Here is a 19,106-nt window from a genome sequence, read left to right as displayed (position 1 = left end):
TTTTTTAATTATAGAAGATAAAAAGGGAATTGTTGATCGAAGCACAACTGTCATATCAAAAGAGCCTGAAGGTAAACAAAAGATAAAAAATAAATTTTTTTAATCAACTTATAGTTAATTTTACAAATTAATTTTTTTCATAGCACCACATTTATACATTATACAAAAAAAAACTATATAAACCGAAAAAGAAAAGCGTTCGAAAACGCTATTGCTTTCAAAACACACATACAATACGCTATTAACACATTCTTGCCATAAAGTAGTACGGAGCAACCCTCGTACTTATTTTCCGAAAATTATGTTCGGTTATATTTACTTGTTTTGTTTTTTATATGTAATTATTTATTTATGCTAGAAAATGTCGCTGAAAAATTATTAAACTGTGTAAAGCCAACAATAAATAAAAGTTTATTCTGATATTTTTTTTTAATACTGACTTCGAAATTTTTCTGTATTCTGAGTTCGAAATTTTTCTGTATTCTGGGATATACCATTAACTCTTGTGATATTAAAAGCCAATTCCTAAGAAATATGTCTGTGAGAATATAACACCGGAATGCAAAAATTTATTTTCTGTGAGTAATGTTTCTGAAGTTTGCGTGCTCCATGTTTCTGTTGAGCAATTCAAAGCATCAAAAATCTCATTGGGTTTCCATTATTCCTGTGAAACATTTAATTTACTTACGATTTTAAATTTGGGCTGTTTTTCGCAATTTCTCACTAAAACCATTTGTAAAAGAAAATCTGTGGATAATTTTTTAAGGTTAATTATACGAATATGAAGTCTTTAATATTAGGCGCATTCGGCAGCCTCGAAGTGTGGCAAAAAAACAACAAGTTACTTGCTAAAGTCGCTAAGTGAAATACATATACAATAAATAATTAATATAAAATTGAAAATGAATAATGAATTAAAAGCAATGTTAACAATACAGAAAATTTTCTAAACTATAGTTTAGAATATTATACTTGAATATAATATATACTTATAATATATATATATATATATATAATTGAATTAACTTGTTAGCAACTAATAAGTTAAAAAATTCAAAGCTCTTTTCAATTATACTTTTTTCATTTCATCCTAAAATTCTTTGTGTAGCTTTAAAATATTTATTTTCCTCAATTTTGCATATTTTTAAAATATTTTGTTTCCACTACTTTCAAATCTGTTCAAACTTTTTAATTTTGTTTGAATTTTTGCTTACCAACTTTAATAAATGGATTGGAACATTCGTTGAAATTTCCAATGAGGGTTCAACGTTCACAATAGATCGCTTACCGCTTTGGTAACATTTTTTTTGCAGTCATTAAAATGTTTGACCACTTCATAACTAGTCGTTTAGATAGAGAAAGTAGTGTTGTGTTTGGCGTATATATAAGCGACTTTCAGAGAGCTACTTGTTGTTTTTTGCCACAGTTTGGAGCTGCCGAATACACTAATGGTGTAACAGAAATATTCGTAGCTGCGATGTGCTCTCTTTTAGCTACTTAGTACATTTTTGTACTACTTAAATCTATTGTATGTTGTTTATATTATTCATCTGTTTTTGATATAAGCTTTAAATTGTTCGTTTAAAGATACCTAAGTATAATTTATTTAATCCAGAACTGGATATTGACTTTATCAAAATCGTTTTGGTGAGTAGTTTTAAACACCCACCGTGTGTATATATAATCTACTCGTTCAGTTTTCAGCCAACTGTAAAAGTATTAATATATCTCTGTCAATATATAATACAAATCCTTTCTCAAAGAGAAATCAGTAGGTAATTATTTATATTAAATAAATAATTATTTATTCATTTCGTATAGTATTAATATTTGACCAAGACCCAAGAACATTTTGATAGAGAATTTAATAAAGAATTAAATTGATCGTGTTATAGAAGAGCAATGCACATTTTATATGCCTAATACTTCGTTTTAGTAATCCTGCTAAAATATATTTTTATATTCCGAATACCCAGAGCAGAAGTCCACTAGAACATAAATTGATTTGAATAAACGAAAATGCTTTAAGGGGTGTTAATGTGGAATAAATTTGAACAACAGCAACACTAATTGGTTTCTCAATCCTGGTAGTAGATTTTTAGGCAAACATAACGAACCAATAAACTTCAAACTACCACCAAGTAAAACACTGAATATTTGAAATTTTGAAATATCGAAATTTAACAGATTAAAATCTTCCTACTGAAATACAAATTATAAAAAATATTCAATTACTACTACGGTAGGCTAAATGATAAATATTCGTATTCAATTTTTGTACTCGCAAAATATCATTATTGTTATCATTATCATTATTGAAACTGATATTTATTGACTTTAACAAAGACTTGACTTCTATACTCACATTTCATCTGTGAAAATATTCTTATTTAAAGGCAGTACATTGATAGTAATGTATACAGTTGCAGGGAATGCAGGGAATATATTGCCTGACTTTAACTAAAATAAATTTCAAATAATTAATAATTTGTTTTATTCTGTAGGAACTATAAAATTTGTGTTATCCAGAAAATCAGAATCGTAACAAGAAAATAATTGTATCATCGAAGTTTGTTGTATAAGTATTTAAATACTTGTAGAAAAAAATAATTAATATGGTGAATATAACTGTACAGACAGAAACTTAAGATACAGGTATTGTACTTGGATCTTAAAGCAATTGTACTCATTATAACACAAATATTCAAAAAGTAGAATATATGTGAACCTTTCTTCAAAAAATGATTTTTTGGTGGTCATAACTATCCATGGATTGCTATCAAGCAAGAACCCCTTTGACTATAATCTGTTCATTTTTGATCATTTTTAATGAGATTTGAAAACACCTCCATTAAAAAAGAATTTATTTTAGATAGAATAAATATTAATGGACTAATGTACTCCCAGTGGCTTGGAGTAATGCGGCAATGATATATCTTTTTTGGTACCAAAAAATCGTAACCGAACAGAAGATCAAAATTTCTTCCGTTAATTATCTCAAAGACTCTCCTCTTGACCCAGATCAAAGTCCATATTATTTTATTGTGCTTATTTCATGCACTTTTTCTTATTAAATTATTTTAATCAATATATTTTGTTTCTGTAAATTTTTTGATTTTTTTATTCAATAAAGTTAAAGCTACAACTATGTTACTTCGAATAGTCACTAGCTTCGCTTGATTTTTGCTTTTAACATCAGTTCGCTAAGAAACTAAAAGAAATTTTATGCATGTACTCGTATAATATATTTATATTATTTAATTTTTTTTTTTTTTAAATATTTATATTTGGGGTATGATGTCATTTTAAAGAAATTTTCAGTAAGTAAATAATTTATTTACTTATAATTTTTTATTCCTTGCGTTGTCAGTTTACTAAGCACATACATTTGAAGGATGTGTTGCTGCTTATTTTTTTTTTTTTGTTCTACATACACCATAAACGTAAGTTTCATTTATTTATTAAGCATAAAATAAAAGATAAAAGATTTTCTCTTTCAACAAAAAAAAATGTTTTTCAATTAAACTTGTATAAACCGTGTTGTAATGCCTGCGGGCTAGACTTTCAGTGCCTTTACTAAGTTTCGTATATTCGAGCTTAAATACGTATTATAATAATAAGTATTTCAGTGTATTATTATAAAGTTTACTTTATATTTCACAAATTATAAATTACGTACTTGCGTAATAATAAATTTCGATACTTATTGCTTTTCCCAGGTACGACAATTTCATAGTAGATCTTAGTAGAGTCTGCGGTTTTAAGGCCATTTTCTACTGTGCTTCAAGTCAATATAGCTTACTTTTAGAGATATCAGGGCTTTAAGCTCACTGAAGAATATCGTCATTATTTTTGTGACAATTTTTGGACAACAATTCTTTTTGAGACACGTTACTGAAGTAGTGTTTCCAAACTTTTATTTATACTGAAAAAGTAAAGTTTTGAAGATAAAAAACTAAAAATATTATTAAAAATATATTACCAATTTTCGTGAGTACTTCGCAGCGCGAGAATTATTTGTATTAATGGTGCGGATAAACTTGCGAATTTGGAGATTCAATAATAGTTCACAATGATTGTTACAGGTATAACGATCCAAATAACTGCATAACCCAACTGCTGTATGAACCCATATGTGAGGTGACAGATAAATTTTTAGTTACATTTAACATGATTAAAAAGGTTTGCTCTGGGCAGATGTAGGATACGGGAAAGGAACCCAGAATCTTCCATTCTTTAGTTAGTAACCATATACATCTCAACAAAAAGCAACTGTTGAAACTTGTTCAACAGTTGGAATACTGCTCTATTATAGTAAATTAATTTGTTAAAGTTGCAGCATTCAGCTTTACTGGAAACAAAATTTTCTTTTATAATCCTATTTAATTATCTATAAGTACAATTGTTTGTTATTCTTTTTATGATTAAAAATTATTTAAAACTTCACTGGTACTTCGTTTTCATTTTTGTAGTCATAATCAGAGTACTAGTATACTACACAATCTTTCAATATGTGAAGGCTTTTGGTTGAGATGAAACTAAAGCCTTTCATTCCTTTCCTTTCATTGTCACTTGCAGTTTAGAGATGCCACATAAGAGCCCGTTTGAGCTTTATTGTTTTACTTTTCTAACAGCGTGATTATCTCTCTTCAGTTACAAGGACAACCATGTCTTACGTGCGCTCTTGGGACATTTTTAGCATATCTTTGCAATGCTATACTCTCTAGTCTTTTACGACGTTCGTCAAACTGTGAAAAAAGGTTTTTTGGTTTTCTCAATGGAACAGAGAACCCGTGAGATGGATATACACATTTTTTTTAGCATTTCTTACGTTTTTGTTCCACTTTTACCAAATTTCAAATAGAGTTTAACATTCACTCTAAAATTGACATCACGCAAAATGTTATAACATAGAAATATGAAAAAGTTTGCTCAAATTTTGACAGCAAATAGATAAAACGCACAATTTTCACCTACTATCAATTACTTATAGATGTCGCTGCGCTAAAATTGTTTTTAAATTTTTTTCTTTTCGGATCTGGGCCTGACTGTGTTTGGACAGCAAATGATTAATTATATAGGACAACGAAAATGATGTAACATAAACAAATATATCATATTAATTATAATTTCGATGCATAGCACTCATGCTGTAATGTAAATAGCTTGATAGCTAGAGTAGTGTTAACAGCATTTCTGTACAATTAGCATAATAGTAATAGTAAAATTATTTTTCTACATTACTTTGTTGCAGACAACGACTTGTCTTTAAAACATTATGTGACGGGGCCATATCCAGACAAAAAAATCGATAATACAAAAAGAGTATTTAAATAACGATTAAATCAATGAAAAACAGCCCGAAGTCCTTATGAAGGAGTTACACTAACATATTCAAGCAATGTACTAAAATTTGTGTTGAAATCAAAACTACCTAGTAAATTTTTAGTAGAGTATTAAACAATCTTCAATTATCATATACAAATATTGAAACTATCATTGACGAAATTGTTTTTAATAATTGTATTGTTTAACTAAATCAATAAAAATTTAAAAGTATTAAATTCCATTTAATTTCTTTCTGGTTTTTTCACTTTTTTAACCCTTACAATTTAAAAAAAAATTTTCAGAAATCATGCATTTATAGCAGTACAACTGTAGTATTCTCTATAAATAAGTATTTTTAAGTATTATAGTGAAAATATATCTGCAAGATTAGACTCATAATCCGTAGTTATCCATATATGCATTCATATTATTTTTTGCATTGATATTATATTCACGACTTCTCTTACAGTTACATCGCAAACTATACTTTAAGGTCCAATTTACTTGGAACCTGTTTTTAGTTTTCTAGCAACTAAAGCAACAATGACTTCTCTGAAGACTCCACAAGTAGATACAAAATATCTATAAAGTAGATAAAGATTATTTCCATTAATAAATAAATAGATATGTCAGTAGAAATTAAAAAATCGCAAAATTTATCTTTTGAATGGGTCCAGTTTTCAAAAATAAAACAAAAAGTTCTTTGCAGTGGGCACTATGGTTCTGTGAGGCACATTAAAGAAGATCAGTCACATTTTGACGAAGATTTTGACAAGTAAAAACCTGTGTGCACTCTGTGTCACAAAAGTCAAAAGTATAGCATTATAATGATATGTTGCAATTATTCTAAATGAAACGGTCGTGCTTCTCAGTCATTTTGATTGGTGAAGAAACGTAGAAGTGACGAAAAAGAGAAAAATACTAACCCTTTACGATTTGATAAAAATGGTTCCCAATGAATGCGTCTCAAATGTTCAGAAGGCTCGATCTATTAAAAGACTTTGACCTTCATACTAAAGTCAATTCCGATCGAAGAGTATAAAATATATAATAAATATATATATTGAACAATGCTTAATTTTGTGGAGCTGAAAAAAAATTATTTTTAACAAATAAAATCTTTTAACATTTTTATGAACTTAAATTTTAGAAAGCTTTGCCACAGCTCTATCGTTGTCAGCACCCACCGCACAAAATAAAATATATATAAATAAGTGTTATATGTTAAATATTATTACAGTGATTATATTTTTACCAGCTTAATATAAATACATTTTTAATTTATTTCAAAGATTTCGAATTATATTACGATCTACATATCGCAGCATGTGTCTGATAATAATGTTTTAACTGTAAGCTGTGATGACAACAAATTTATATATAGTATAGTGCAAACTATTGCAATAGAACTTTATCAGAAAGCTTCAATGTATATTCAACACTCGAGACATTACCTGAGTTTCAGCTGTATTCACTTTAACTTTATTTTTTCGTACACTTAACTCCATCTGACGCATACATAAAAATGAAAATACTTATAATGATTTATACTCTTCTCATAAGATACTCCTCCTTAACTCTTATACTCGACACAAAAACCTTATGAATTATTTCTCTGGTGAGTGTGAATGCATATAAGTGACGTATGAGAAATGCATTTATACGCATTTATACTCGGTTTTCATGAGTGCATTCTGGGTATTAAAATTTGACTCTTTGCAGTTCTCTGGACCGTATGCAAAAACGGCTTAAAAGCTTATCCCTTTTTTGTTGAACAAAATATACATACATACTTAAAAATATAAATATTTTGTTGTTGAAAAAAAATTATTATTATGTTATTTAGACTTTACATCTGCATCATTCGCTCTGTACAAAAAATTTATTTATGTTACTAATTTGCTGGCAATTTACTTCTATTCAGGCATTTCTCAGACATTTAAATTTGTCTTTAGTTGTACACTATATATTTTTTACCAATTATCTGCTTCATGGAATTAAGTTTATTATCTAATATTTCTAAAAAAGGAAATTTTGTGGAATTATTGAAAAATTTAAACAAAATTAATTTTATTCCCTGTTCAACTGGACATTTAGCTGTTCTGCAAATCCTTTTTCTGTTTAAGTTGAATTTAACGGTATTGTTAGTCTGTTGAATTGGTGTAAGTTCATTACTTATGTCTTGAAACAAACAAAAAGTTTTAGCAGCATTTTTCTTTTTCACAACAAAATGTACAACAAAAGAGTACCATTCATTCACATTGATTTAAAAACATACAGATAGATTAGTCTTTTATAATATACCGTTAGTTGGAGGTCCAATTAACCATCACACTTGTCGATTCTTGTGTTTGATTTGTTCAGATTTATGTTTGACACGATTTCTCCAGTTAGACCTGTTATTCAGATGTAAACCAGAACAGAATGTCGCTCATATGACGTTATGTATTTGTCACATGAGTGTATTTGGACTCATTGAGTTTTATCTTCCAGTCAGTGCTGCGACTGTTTAGTGACACTTGATGCTTATTTGTGTCTGCTTCTTGTGTGATGTCATAACTTCTGTGTCACACGCATACGTTCCGATGAATGTTTGTCCTGCTGTAAGTATATCAGATGTATAGAATTGATTGAGTTTGGGTTTTAGTGCATTTCCCTGGGGAACTTCAACTTTAATATTATAAATGTTTGCCTTCATATATTACAATGGATATCCATTCTGATAGGTATTATTCAAGGAGTTGGTAACGGTAGGCCGGGTGCATATTGTTTATCTTATATATAAGATCTTGATGTCATACGCGATCAAATGCTTAGGACACATCTACATGCACTACGGAGAAGTATTCAACAGCATTTTTTGCCATTTCAGTAACTTGATAATCTTGATCAATAGTCGAACGCTTACTGCTAAATCCCAGACTTGATAGTCTGGGATATTGAATATGTACATATGTTATTATGGCAATTGATTTTTCTGTTGATTCTTCAGGATAGATTTCATCAGTTCCAGCCGCTTTTTTACAATTAATGTTTTTATCGATTCTTGTGCTATTTTTATAAGTATGCTACATACTAGTGTAGTAATAATATTATAAGAAATATTGTGTGGTTGAAATACTTTGACCAGATGTTGGCTTTCTTATCTATTTTTCTAACCCACAAGTTAGCTGTTAAAAAGACGAATTGCTTTCTATAAGGACAGATTTCTGGTTTTGTGTTATATGTCTTGGTTTCCTTAAATAAATCCTTGATTTTAACTGAATATATTACTTCCTAGGCAGTTTCTTCTTTTCAACTCGAAGTAACATCAGTGGCTACCGTACATATTTGTTCAATGTATATTCCACCTATTTTTCAAAGTCTGCCTATATAGTTCTTATTTTTTCTAAATTGATTCCAATTTGTGTACTTGTTGGTAAGGTTTCATTTGGTCTTCTTTTTGATGGCAATGAAGGTTGGTAGAAGATTTAACCAATGTTAAATGTTCTTTTCTGTTGCTATAAAATTATAAGATATTCCTTTTGTAATGAAAGAGTCTATTCGCATAAGATGTTGCTATCTGTAGGTTAATATGTAGGAGAACGAAGTGAGTGATAATTATAATTAGTTTCATAATCAGTAAGCAATTACGGCTTCAGGCTGTCTCCTCCAATAATGAATCTTGGTATAAATTTGTAGGAGAAATATTTTAAAGGTATTTTATTATGTAATTAATATTAGAATATAAATATAATGAAATATATTTAAAATCATAAAGAAGTACATATTTAAGTATTTATTATTATTAAAAACAAATGACCTATTTTGTTATAAAATATTTATACGTAATACATCACCTAAAAAAATCTTAAGAATTGCATATTTAAAATTGTTTAAAAAGACAAACAAAATACATGCGTTACATATGCAAACAGAACTTTCTCTACGTACGTAAATAAAATCGCAACAGTACATATTAGAAACTCTTCACGAACTCTAAAAATCTACTGCGTTCGTAAAAAAATCGTACTGAAATTTCATATGTGCACTTCATTAGTGAAAAAAGTAGTTGCGGGAACCCTAAATATTTGTACTTGCATTTTGTGAAAGTGAAACAAAAACACTGAAAATTCTTTAAAGTGTTTCGGATATGTACAGTTTATTAAAATTTTAAGGCTATTCTTTTGTAAGCATGTCGCAGAAAAACCGCTTGTTTTAAAAATAACATATAAAACAACAACACTGCTGGATTAATTAGTTCAACTCCTTTGAAACCGCTTAACTAATAAGCAGCTCAAATCGCATGATTGCCAACACTAAAAATTCGTCTATTACGAATGATTCGTGGAAATACGTACAAGATTTCCGGTTAACTGTCAACATATGTTTTAGTTAATTTATCATATTTCGTAGTTTCTACTTATTATGTTAGTATTAAAAAATTATTATTTACTTCGAAACTTTTACTTTAAATTTGTGTTTTGCAAATATGTGTATTTGTGTATTTGCATATATAAACCTGAAGGTATCAAAACAAAAAATGTCTGGTTTTGCCAGAGTTGCCATCAAAAGTAATGCTTATTTTATGTTGTTCTTTTGCGACATTCTTACAAAAGAATAGGCCTACTGCAATGTTTATTTTTGTTTTCTGATGAAAAGAAAACATTCAGATTGGAGTTTTTAGTTTTGATTGAAAGAGAAAATTATAAAATTGAACAACAAACCACGTCATGAATTTATGTTTACTGCAAACAAGATTTTATTTCTTAAAATATTTTTAATTTCAATGAAATTTTTATTTATGATATTTATTATGTTATAGGAATAATACAATTTAAACTTACTTTTTATTTTATTTTAAGAAATAATTTAAGAGCACAATTGGATTAATAAAAATTTAGCAAAGCTTTGTTTAAAATTTTTTTTAATAAATTAAATATAAAACTTATTAGAGATTCGGATAGTGTGCCCAGCGAAGACATGTCAACAATTGTCATCGAACTCGCAATGCTCTGCCGCAGGTATGTAGACTAGTTTTATGAATTTTAACATAATATATAATCTAAAAATCTGCACATGTTAAAAAAAAAAATTTTAAATATGAAATGAATACCACCTCAAAATTAAAAAATCACGTTTCCTAATGCATGACAAAATCCAAGCACTTAAAATTAGTCATAGTCAAGTTTGCTAAAAACGCATGAATTGATATTCAGTTTTGTATATAATTACTCGAATGCATTAAATTATGTGAACTAAAGCGGAGTGCATTTGGTAGCTGTAGCGATTTTTACAATACAGATAAGTCATGTCTATAATACAATATTATAAATATAATAAAGTATATATGTTCGTTTCAATTTTTTTGTAAGTTATATTGTTTTGGTTGTGATAAAACAGGAAGAACAGCCAATATTATATTATACAGCTTTTAATATTATATATATGAATACAGCGCTATTATTTAACAAAATTGTGTAAAAAACCAAAGTTGCGTCTTCTGTCTTCTGACTATTGACTAAATAGTTCTAATCAAATCATATGCATTTATATTTGTAGTTGCATGAACGGACAAATATTAAGTTTAAAAGAATTGCGTTATTTTTGCATTGACTGATATTTGTATTGTCCACTTAAGTTGATTTACCCAGAAAACTTAAATACTCTCTTTTTGTTTATTATTTTTTTACTAATATAGTAAACGTATTAACCAATCTTACTATATTATGTATTCTAATATGAGGCAAGCCAAAAACCCTCCAAAAAAGTATTTAAGTTTATTTTGGTAGAAAAGTTCATAGAAGTAAAGAAAATGTTATAACAATAAAAAAACTCTTTATTATTGTTGTTGTTTGTATGTTACTACTATTAAATAAAGGTGTATGTTTGGTTTCTATTTAAATCAAAATATTTTTTTTTAATAAACAGGAATTTTCTGAATTATTCGGCATAAAGGCAGGAAATTTTTATTAATGTAAATTTTAAATCAACATATTTTGCATATAAAAGTTAATTTGAAATAGTAAAATAAATAAAAACAAATAGTTCCATTCCAATAGTATTGTTAAAAGAACTTCTAACCATCTAAGTTATGAGTTGATCAGACACGGAGCTTAGAACCTGATATTTGGTAACTATAACATATAGGTATATCTCTTGCTTTTGCGTCAGCAATATTGTTTATTAAAAATTAAAGGGAGTCTGTGTCCACTAGATTCTGGCAGTATTAGAAATGGTGTGTATGTTTGAATCCTCGATCTGATATTAAAAATAGTTGTGGAATAAGCGTATTACTTTTATGAAAATAATTATTGGCTAGCAGCTGAGAGCGAAAACTACATCATATGATGTTACCGAATGAATCTTTTGGCTAAAGAGGAAATCAAATAAATCGCCTGACACATAATAACCTCAACAATTACAGGCAAATTGTAGCACTGATACAACACTACGACTAAAGTTCTGGTTCAGTGCTCAGTAGATTTTTAATTATTCGTCAATTTCTTGTTGGTGACTTATGGTTTCAAGATTGAGTGTAAGCAGGTTAATCACACTGATCACCGATGAATTGTCTTTAACCAGTTATCAGTTGCGTATTCGGTCTTCTGCTAAAAAAGGAATAATAGTGATTTGCGGTCTTTGTTAAAGGTGAAATGTCTGCCTTCAAGAAGATATATAAAATTATTAGTTGATAAATATATAGCTAGCAAATCTTGCCAAAAAAGGCAAAAGCAAAGAGTAGTCAACGTTATACTCCAGTACTGCCCCAATTGGTACAGTGGATATATTGTTGAGGTGGTTCATTTTAAAAATGCTCTTTAGGTTTTTACGGTATGCTGAGATGTTTCAAATATTGATTAGTATTTTATTGAGAATAGAGAAAATTTTAGAGCTGGAACTTAACGTTGAAAATATGCCAAAGGATCTAACAAACTTTTTAGTTTTGTCCGTAGTCGGAGTTAGTTTCAATAAAAATTCAAAAATAAGAGATACAGATTTTACATTAGGTATCAAAAATTTTATGAAAAAATCGACACAAATCCAAATATTTATTCATATATTTTATTCATATATTATTCATATGTTGGGATGGTTGTTGATGGTAAAATTTATACTTTAGGATTTGTATTGACAAATAAATTAACGTTGTTAAATCAATCAATTACATCGAAATGAGTCTCAAATGTGCAGTCAGATATGGTATCATGGTGGCAAATATTTAGTTTTCTTGCTAGTGTTACTGCTATATAGCCTTTTGCATTTTGGTGCCTTTACACCGGATTTAATGTAGCAAATATAAACCCTTTTGTTTGTTTCATGAAATGGCCTTATTCTGTGGACTTCGACTGGAGTTCAATCGTGACTTTACTTAATATTGTTACAATATGCCGCATTTAAGTTTTCTATGCATAAAAACGTTCTTCGAAGATAGACTTTCAAACTTGTTGTGAGGATTAATCGAAGACGGTGTGGATATGACAAGGTGAGGCGTGGAAATACTGTTGGAAATACTGTTTTTGGGCAAATGATTAATTTCCTACAATTATGCTGAACAAGACGAAAATACGGTGTTTATTAAAATCGAGCGTTTAATTTATTATTTGACAACGAAAAAAGGTACAATATTTGCACTTTAAAAGCTGAAATTACACATGTAATGATTTTAAATTGCATTTAAGTCGTACCTTCAATCTTTTCATCGCTTTGATTACATGCAAGGATATGTAATCTTCTTATTTCTAAGACTAATGCATAGGAATTGAAACCTAAGTGTTACAGAAAAGTATATTATACATAAATGTTATTGTTGTTTGTATTAAATTTTATATTAAATATTATTTATTCTGCATTTTTGTGAGTGAATTTCATTGATTTACATTTAATTTTTTCATATTAAAGCAGCAAGACGACAAGAAATTATAAAAATTACTGAACAACTTATCGAGGCTATTAATAGTGGAGATTTTGATGCATATACGTAAGTATTATCTTATACATTTCCGCGAATCATGCACTGTTAATCATTTTATGTGAAACGATTAATTCATCTCAACATATGGAACGATTACATTTTTTTTTTAAATACATTACATTTATTTATGAAATTTTTTCTCCTTAAGACTAACAATAAGTATTTAAATGTTAAAACTATTTACTACATTTTAATATTTAGTTTCATTTCCTTTCATTAAAAAGGTTGAGTTGCCTAACAGTTAGGCTTGTGCTTAACAATAAAAACAGTGGTTAATCAGTGAAAATGGTTTTATTGTTTTTCAAAGTATTCTCTATTATGATCAATATATTTTTGCATTTGATTGAACCAATTTTCGAAACAGTTTTGCCACTCTGAAGTTGGTGTCTCCAAAAAAGGTTTTGAATGTCTTAACTTGGGGCGTAGTAAAACGCTCGTCACGCATTATTTTCAAAATGTTTACGAACAAGAAAAAGGCATTGGATACCAAATCGGAGCTGTATGGCGGATAACCCATAAATTCGGCGTTTTAAGTGCTGAAGAACTCTTTTGTTTAAGCTGATGTGTGGGAGCTCTCATTGTCGTTGTGAAAAATGATTTTCTTTCGACAGCTGGTATTCCTCAATTCTCAAAAAACTTTGGACACACAAATGGTTGTGTACCACTCAGAATTTACCGTTCTCCGTTGTTTCAGTGGTACAGTTGCATCATGACCTGGTTTTCTGAAAAAATATGCAACTATTCGCTTGGATTTGCTCCGTCTGTGGACAAATTTGTCGGTTTCTGACACTTTGAAAGACCCAAACAGTGAAGTTTTGTTTCGAGCTTATAGGCATAGATATGTGATTCGTCACCTGTTACGATGTCGTAGACGTATTTTGAGCTACATCGGCCTTATTTTTTTAGCATAGTCTTATACAAATTAACATGTGCCTGCTTCTCAGCGATTATCAAATTATGAAAAATCTAACGGGAACAAATCTTTCTGACAGCTAAATGTATATGTTGAATTGAATGTTTACTGGTCGCACTAATACCCATGGGTACCTCCATTTCCCAGTTTTGGTCAACCTCATCTGAAGCTATAAAAATTAAAATTATAATGTTAATCAGTCCTTGATAAATTAATCTGTTTTTTGTGATTCTTCATCTTCAACATCGTAATGATTTTTAGTAACGATTGATAATATAGTGATTGCACATTACATAAAATAATTAAATAAACATTTATAAAATCGTCCAAAAATGCACCAGTTATAGCAACGATCCATTTCAACCATAGTGGAAACTTGCAGAGATATGCAAACTTCCTTTAAATTATAACCTTTTGCTCGCATCATAAAAATAATGTAGATTCATAACATTACATTTTACAACACCTGTCAACGAATAATAGGACATTTCTCTTTTCTTTTGCAAGTTACTTGTCCAGTTACAAGTGGATTATAACCACTTCTTGTATAAGTCACTTTTTATCCATAATTTTTTTTTTATGTTTTTCATTTTCAGTAAGTGATTTCTTCTTTAGCAGCGTGCGTTTCTGAACTTTCCAATAACTAGTAGCTTCAACTAATTGGTGGCATTATTTCCACCCATAATAGTAATTTTACCCTTATATTTCTTCCACAGATACATTTTTGATTTCTGAAGATGAGAGTCCAAGGCAGAAAAAATTTAATATAGCAGTCATTATGCAATTGATATTATTATTATAGTCTTCAATTAACCATGGTAGAACATTTTTGATCCAATTATCAGAAGTCTCCAAATATATGTCACCAGCAACCGCAAACGTTGTTTTTAAAAAACGTTTCTTTAATTTTTTCTAACCAGACATTACTTGGTGCAAAGTATGAAGGAACTAACGCTTTTGGAAACTCTTTCTGCATTGTTTCTTTTTTTTGCTCTTTCTTGCACAAGTGGTCTAGATATGGGCATATTTGTGTGGTTGTAGCTATTACCTAGCTACATATATAAGTGCTTATGCTTGTATCTATATATATACAATTACATCTCATTTTTAATGCGATTTATGTGCGTGATTCCTGAATGTTTTTTTTTATTATTCACAATGGTCGGAAGCCTGTTAGTAGGTATTCCATATTCACTCGAAACATATTTATTTCCTTTAGTGCACTTTTAGATCTCAGCATTTAAACTTAATTGTTCAATAATTGAAAAGGAATCAGTGTCTGCAGCACTTTTACTCAATATTATTTGTGATCACTTGGGTGACCCACTGTAATAAGAGTTCCATTCAATCAGTTATTTTGGCGATTTTATAGAAGTATAGCTTGAAGCCCAGTATATTTTTTAACGAAATATATATTGCATTTGTTTTAAGATATGAATTAGTGTATGAATTCACAGAATCACGAAATGTGAGCGACTCTGTTTTTGATGTCTGTTAGCACCTCTGTCTGCACGCTTGCGGCTCCTAAGTTCTCGTGTATGCCTTTATTCCCGATATACCATTATTCCTGATTAATCGTACTTCTTAAGAAGCATTGCCATTAAAAGACAACCATGTCGTATTTTGGATCTAATTAATTGCTTAGTAGAGTCTTATTTTTCGTAATAAACTTTTCTTGTATTAATGGTTACAGAGCATTGTAACGAAAATAGTTTCCGCTTTTTAAATATTTATATTAATTCTCCACATTTTACAGCATTTCATTACCTTGTCAAAATGAATTTTAAAATTGCTTAGAAATTGTGGTCAGCATAGAGCGGAATTGAATTTGTATATTCCGAAGGAAAATCTGCTGTATGTAAATTATGCAATAAAAGAGACAATGGAAACCTTCAGACCACCCGCTTTAATTGTCTTTGTAAATGAAAACTGAATTTGAACTTAGATTAAGATCTCTTTATTTGATAAAAAGCTTAACCATTTCAAATTGCATATCGTAATGTTTTTGTTTGAAGAAGAAACCTTCCCAAACGTCTTAGCGAGACAAGGACAAGTTCCAGTTTTTACTTCACTGAGAGCTTTTTTTGTACTTTGACAGCACTTGCCAGCTAGGAATTAATGGAAAATTTTTTCTGAAACTGTCCTTTGTGAATAGCTATACCTTTAGCTATACTCAAAGGTATGGTTACGTCTCAGAATAACAGCATTGATGTTTTTAGAAGATCAAAGTACTTACAAGGACCGATATGATGTAGAGAAAGATGATACGTATTTTAAATTGTTTTAGCAATCTTTTTTATATTGCTTTGTAATTTAAAAATATTACCTCCATAAAACATTTCGCCAACTAGAAACTTTTTAAATTGATATCAATAAGTACTTGTTCTTACAGCTAGAAGATGTAATATGAATTTTTATTTAACGTAAAATAACTGACAAATAAGAGGAAATAGGCAGACCATAGCTAATATTTAAATTTTTACAAATGTCTATATCTAATATATGACCCAAGTTGCTATTTCCATAATGGTACACTTGTTTTTTTGATTATAGAGTAGTGACTGCAGTCTTTCTTTATCATAACTGCTGTTCCACCACGAAGTTGTGATATTATTTAGTTTATTCAAGATTTTAGAACCGTTTTTTTAATCAGTTGGACATCAATTGCATGATCAAGAAGAAACCGTCGAAATTCGCATTTTCAAGGTTAAATATAATTACATTCCAAAATATAGTTTTGATATAGTCCTTAAACTTTATCAATCGGAGAATTAACTAAAATCATCACTTGTAATATCAATTGCATTATAACTTTTATAGAGTTACTAATCTACTCATTCAGAAGTAGTTTAGTATTTCAAAGTACTAGTTTTTCAAAACTATATGGTGTTCCCTTATTTGCTTTACTTTGGAGGTTCTGTGTTGCATCTCGATTAGATCAAAAGATCTCAATTAGGAGGTTTGACCTTATTTTGCCTACTATTACAAATATAATATGCATTTAAAGTTTGAATCGGTTTTATGCATTTAGTGAAGTAGTGAAGTAAAACAAAATAAAAAAGCTGGCAATAATGGAATTGAATGATTTCTATTTAGGGTTTTTCAGCTTCAGTTTCAACTTTTAAATAGCGGCTATATGATAGATTAGAGAGAGATGGCCATATCTTTAAGCAGTGATACTTGAAAATATAAAAATCATTTGTTTATAGATCTTGTTTAATTTCTTTGTAATACAAACCATTCAAACCGTGAATTACTAGATTAATGCACTTCTCTTCAGAAAAAAATATAAGTACGATATTAAGGTTTCATCTCAGTGGAACCTATTTGCACGCTAAGATGGAGTCTTTTTTCAGATTCCATTTTATTCCTTTATGGTTAGTGAATTTAATTACTGAATTATTTTTCAGTCTCCCTTAGGACAACAGGAATTTTTTAAACATTTAAGGTTACTTGATGTTCTTTAGTTGTAAATATTTCAAAATCTTGACATTTGCAAATGATTTCGCGTTCGGAATTCTTCTTAAATTTAGAGTTAAGATTTTTAGAGTTTCTTAAAAATACGTAATTATGTTACTCTAAAAATATGTATTTTAAGCAATATTATTTATCAGAACCTATATTATTATTTTTTTATTTTTGTTATCGTTATAGTAAAATATGTGATCCCCATTTAACTGCATTTGAACCTGAAGCATTGGGAAACCTAGTTGAGGGGATTGATTTCCATAAATTTTATTTTGAAAATGGTATGTAAAAATATATTGTAATGAAAAATATTATAAAAAATACATTTTAGTACTTGGGAAAAACTGTAAAGCCATCAATACCACAATATTGAATCCACATGTACACTTGCTTGGAGATGATGCTGCATGTATTGCATATGTACGTCTAACACAATATATCGATAAGTAAGTAAATATTATAAATTTTATGTTTAAATTCTAATATTATAGGATAGCCTTCCCCACAAAGGAATTGATAATTATAACATAAAAACCCTCAGAAAAACATAAACGTCCTGTTATAAACCATATCTGATTAGAATACTTGAATATCAGAGATAATAGTTCTGTGTAGAAATTGCTAGACACTTTTGTTAAACGGTTTTTCAGAAAAGAAATTTTTTAAAACAACTAAGTTTACAAATATAGGTAACAAGTTTTAGTAACAAACAATAATATCTAAGAGAATCGGTAGATAATAGGTACTAACATTTTTACAAAAAATTAATAAAACGCAAAACGCAAAAAACATCAACAAATAGCAAGTATGATTCACTAAAAGGAACTCTCAGGGAGGTCTGGTCTGAACAGCGTCAGAAACGGAAAATTTTGTCCTTTCCATGACACGTCGTCTGTAAGCAGTCATAGAAACTCGTAGCAGTCCAACAAAATATTAAAGTTTTATATTTTGCTGAAAATTTTGTCGATTTTTATGGTTTACATACAATTTTTATTATTATTATTTTATGCTTGCAATAAATTAAATAAATTAAAAACAATATTTTAATTTTTAAAAATTTATGAAATAAAGTAAAACTGCATACTCACAATTTTAGTGACATGTTTAATTTTCTTTAAACTCTGTATTTTAAGGGTGTATTTAAACTGTTGTCCCTGATTGTATATTGTAATGGAATATAATGTCGCAGAAGAATTGGCGAATGCCGTCATTAATCCGACATAATATAAGAGATAGTAATTATTAAGTAACAATCGCGATAAAGTTGGGGAAATAACAATTCACATGGAGGTTCGCTACTACGCACCGAATCTCGTACATAATATCTTTTTTTTTAAACAAATATGAAAATGACAGCAAATGCATACAGTATTTTTCTATACAAAATTAAACTAATAAATTGTAATGTACTAATAAGCTAGATAAAAAAAAGAGATTTATATA

At 28.9% G+C, this 19,106-nt stretch overlaps 1 protein-coding gene across 12 annotated transcripts in view; it reads left to right on the top strand.

Moving 5' to 3' along the window:
- Positions 1 to 19,106, top strand: part of LOC119680779 (calcium/calmodulin-dependent protein kinase type II alpha chain) — a 50,191-nt gene that overhangs the window by 30,173 nt on the left and 912 nt on the right. For 5 of the 12 annotated variants that reach the window (XM_038093759.1, XM_038093758.1, XM_038093757.1 and 2 more), the window contains exons 11-15: positions 15 to 71; positions 10,263 to 10,331; positions 13,210 to 13,288; positions 17,850 to 17,944; positions 17,995 to 18,109. In XM_038093759.1, coding sequence (XP_037949687.1) covers positions 15 to 71; positions 10,263 to 10,331; positions 13,210 to 13,288; positions 17,850 to 17,944; positions 17,995 to 18,109 — 415 coding nt within the window. The remainder of the gene's footprint in view (positions 1 to 14; positions 72 to 10,262; positions 10,332 to 13,209; positions 13,289 to 17,849; positions 17,945 to 17,994; positions 18,110 to 19,106) is intronic. The other 7 variants (XM_038093751.1, XM_038093753.1, XM_038093752.1 and 4 more) reach the window with 7 other exon arrangements.

Source organism: Teleopsis dalmanni, chromosome 2 (assembly GCF_002237135.1).
Source record: "Teleopsis dalmanni isolate 2A chromosome 2, ASM223713v2, whole genome shotgun sequence".
Lineage (NCBI taxonomy): Eukaryota > Metazoa > Arthropoda > Insecta > Diptera > Diopsidae > Teleopsis > Teleopsis dalmanni.
This window is presented reverse-complemented; position numbering and strand designations above follow the sequence as displayed.